At 37.3% G+C, this 4,080-nt stretch overlaps 1 protein-coding gene across 1 annotated transcript; it reads left to right on the top strand.

The window, feature by feature from the left end:
• Nucleotides 1-364: 364 nt before the first annotated feature.
• Nucleotides 365-3,698, top strand: en2b (engrailed homeobox 2b). Its single transcript, XM_079876817.1, has 2 exons — nucleotides 365-1,194; nucleotides 3,018-3,698. Exons 1-2 carry the CDS (start codon nucleotides 723-725, stop codon nucleotides 3,332-3,334), a joined length of 789 nt encoding a protein of 262 aa, XP_079732943.1. The 5' UTR covers nucleotides 365-722; the 3' UTR covers nucleotides 3,335-3,698.
• Nucleotides 3,699-4,080: the final 382 nt, after the last annotated feature.

A 4,080-nucleotide genomic window follows, 5' to 3' on the forward strand; every position in this document is an offset into this window, starting at 1 on the left:
CCCCAGTGCGATCTAAACGATAGTTTCACGAGACTGCTCAAAAAGATAGCGATTCCACACACAGGCAAATAAACGTGTTGGTCAAATAATTCGTTGCTCGCGACTGGAGTTAGTGATTTGAAAATGCAAAATATTGGAATGCTAAACATTTCTGGGCAATAAAGTAGCTACTATCGCTTTAAGTATTGAGAATAAGGCGAGGTTGGATGCTGTCATTTACTCGAGAGTCACTGGGTCATGTGATAAAATTTCGCTCCATTTATTGGACAAAGGCACGTGTCTAGGATACCGGACTGCGACGTCACCCGGGGGACTCGTATTAAAAATAAGAACAAAAATCCGTAGTGAAAGTATTCCAGAGCCAGTTTGCGTTTCCTTGTTTACTAGAGCAGGTCTACTGCTTTGATACTGCATATATTAAATTGACTGTATGTTTTATAAAGTAGATATAAAGACAACTGCAAGGGGCACACTGTGGGATTAATTTTTAAAACTATGTTTTTTCTTTCTACGCACACAAGGCGGTTTCGTCGTATTTAACCGACAAAAGAATCTGAAAAAAGGATTTGTCCTTTTTTCCTGTTTGTTTCTCTTTGCAGTGAGACAAAAAAATAAGGAAAATATAGGCTACAACAAAAACTGGAACACAAACATACGTGTGTGTGTGTGTGTGTGCGCGCGAGAGAGAAAGGGGTTAAAAAGAACATTTGGAGAGTTTCACTATGGAAGAAAATGATCAAAGCAACAGAGATGTGGAGCGTCAGGATTCGGGCGATGAGTCCAATAGGGCTATTCTACCCCTGTTGCAGGCTCCTGGAAACCTACTCCCTCACAGAATCACCAACTTTTACATCGACAACATTTTAAGACCAGACTTTGGTCGCAGGAAAGAAGGAACCAGACGCGACGAAATTAATATAGTTGAAAGAGAGAACCGTTGTCCATCGGCTCCCGGATCAGGACAGGTAGGAGCTCCAGTGTCCGGGGAAGGAACCTCGAGCCCTCACCCAGTAAGCGCGTCTAAAAAAACTGATATTACTGCAGACGCATCTCTGAAAGCCCGTGCAGAGACTGTAGATCAATGTTTAAGCTCAGATTCGGATTGCTCCCAAAGTAACGCTGGGCAGACGAACAAACCAATGCTTTGGCCTGCTTGGGTATATTGCACAAGATATTCAGACAGACCTTCATCAGGTAAGAATATATTTTATTATTTATTTTTTGTTCAAAGTTATTTTTATGTAGCCTACTCAAAAAGTGCGCACCTGTTTTGTCTTGAAAGTGAACAAATAACAATAAAAAAAGTTTTGTTTGTAAATTACAGACATTTTGTCGATTAAAATGGGGCACTTAAACGAAGAGCAAATGTTCTTTATGTAGCCTATGTGAAACGGCCCGCCAAGAGTCAGGGAGTTCTCTTTTGTGGAATCTATTCTCTTTTAAATAAACAGGAATAACTACATTTTTATTATGATTTAAAATCTAATATTGACAAACATTTTAAATAGACACAAAAATATTTGCTGCAGTAGTCTATGTGTACAACTGTTTTATTGTATTACTACTATTATAGTAGGCTATTTGTTTTTCACCGTAATTATCATCCGAATTATGATTACTATTATTTATTATTTTAGAGGCGTAGTTTTATGTAATCACTTGAAAACCCTAAAAACAACAATGTTAGTTTCATGGTGCAATATAGCCATTCGTTTATGTTCGACTTGACATTTCTTGAGTTGTTAAATAAAAGGAAGAAATAGCAGGCCTAATAAAATAATACAATATTAAGATTGGTAGTTATGGTAAATGTTTGCCTTTATTTATTTATTTTAAATATAACGGGTAGTTTTGCGCCATTGTTACTTCGATGTCTTTGTTGATATTTAATTAGCATATTTTTGACAATGGAGTTGGACGCACCATGGAAGCTAAATGCTAAATCAGATCTCTTCAAAACTAGCTCCTGAAATAAATATAGCCGAGGTATTATTACCGCACTAACCGGCACAAGATAGATCCAAATTTTGTATGATTTTAGACAATATTAATAAAATTAAAAAAAGGATTTTCGATCAACTAATTTCAAATGAAGTTCAAATGGCGCACAAAACGGCCTTCCGAAAAAGTAGCAAAGCAAGTTGTCACGGCGAAACTTATCTGATTAATAGGCCTATTCTACAATAATCTGGCGCGAATATTCTTAAAACATTTCAAATATGCAATCCGGAAACACAATCTGACCAAAGTTTTTAGACAACGAAACCGACTAGCCTACTCATAGCCTAGGCCTACTTAGTGGTGAATATTTGGACAGGTCACACTAACTTGGTGTAGCCTATAACCCTCTTGTCATGTTGAGAGTATAGGCTTATAGCCTACGTTTAATGCGAAGGCTATACTTAAAATTGATTTTCGATCATACGACGTGAAAAGATTAATATTATATCATGGCAGTCGAAATATACGCTATAGAAATCAGCTTAAGCTTAATAAAAGGTGCGAGAAAGGGCTCATCTCATAGGCTGCAGATCAATCTATTGTCAGCATTCATGCCACGCGGAACGCGGGTGTATTGGAGTATAGCTTATCCAATAATTAACTAAAAATGGAATATATGGAGTGGGGAAGCTACTAGCATTAAACGAAAGGTGCTACTCTTGTAGCAAGTTTATAAAAACGTTCTCTTATAAACGTAGTTCCTATGGCAACAGAGAGAGGGAAAAACCTCTTTCACCCCTCCTTTTCTGGCAGTCACCCCCACCCTCACCACTACACCATGCTCCCATAGTAAAACTAGAGCAGACTCCTTGAAACATTCGATCTGAAAGAATAGGCATACTTGCTCCCATTATAACTTTAACCAACACTTTATTATTAGACAACATTATGTATTATTGCAGCCTATTTTTTTTAGGCTATTGGGCAAATACTGATAAATGGCCAATACATCATTAATATGTGCATTTTACGGCACGATCGAAACGTAATCTCTTTCATTATATTCTGAAATGCAGGACCAAGATCCCGCAAACCAAAGAAGAAAAATCCAACCAAGGAAGACAAGCGTCCAAGAACAGCCTTCACTGCGGAGCAACTCCAGAGACTCAAGAATGAATTCCAGAATAACCGTTACCTGACGGAGCAAAGGAGGCAAGCTTTGGCCCAGGAACTCGGCCTCAACGAGTCTCAAATCAAAATCTGGTTTCAGAACAAAAGAGCGAAGATTAAAAAAGCTACGGGGAGCAAAAACTCACTTGCATTACACCTGATGGCACAGGGACTATACAATCACGCCACAAATACAAAGGACGACAAATCAGACAGCGATTAACGTGAAGGACAGGACATCTAAAATGCAATAATTCTAAACAAGGGCCAGTGTACAAAATACCAGCATTAAACGAATGAAAACTATATGTATGAGATCATATGATTCTGCAATATTATATGTATATACTTTATGTGTGCGGTGGTGTAAAACCTTTTCAATTAATATCACTGCTGTACACTGACTGAAACTTCAGATAGTGCGCAAGGAAAAGGACGCTTCTTTATTTAAAAAAGGGGAGCGATTTGATTGACACTTGACGTTGAGCCACATGTGAACGTGTTTAATCCATGCTGAAGTCCAAAGATTTTTCCTGCTGCATTCAGGCAACTGTGATTTAAAATAAATGGTAAAAAAAAAAAAAAAATGTTTTATCTGATCTAGATGTTTGTTTCCATGTATATTTTTATTAGTCCTGAATGAATGTTTTACTTTGACTTGAGCTGTTATGACATAAGACAACATTGCATAACATCATATCATGCTTAAAATAATTCAGTATATTGTATTTAAAAGATCTATGGTCTAAAATATATCCGTCAAGGATGGTACACATCAAATGTCCTCACATTTTCAGGAAATAGTTCAGACGTCCGAATGCATATGAGTCAGCAAACCTCAAAACTACTTCTAATCTAAGTACTTGACTTAATTTGCTGTCTGTTAATTTAGCTGGGAATGTTCAATAAAAGTTCTCTCATATTCTTTTCCCAAATGGATATCCGGCTTTTCGTTTGATGGAGCATCCC

Source organism: Squalius cephalus, assembly GCF_949319135.1.
Source record: "Squalius cephalus genome assembly, chromosome: 7".
In the NCBI taxonomy this organism is placed as follows: Eukaryota; Metazoa; Chordata; class Actinopteri; order Cypriniformes; family Leuciscidae; genus Squalius; species Squalius cephalus.

Coding starts and splice junctions, on each gene's coding strand:
- en2b (XM_079876817.1), top strand. CDS start 723: ATGGAAGAAAATGATCAAAGCAACAGAGATGTGGAGCGTCAGGATTCG. Junction 1,195..3,017: donor TTCAGACAGACCTTCATCAG/GTAAGAATATAT, acceptor TCTGAAATGCAG/GACCAAGATCCCGCAAACCA.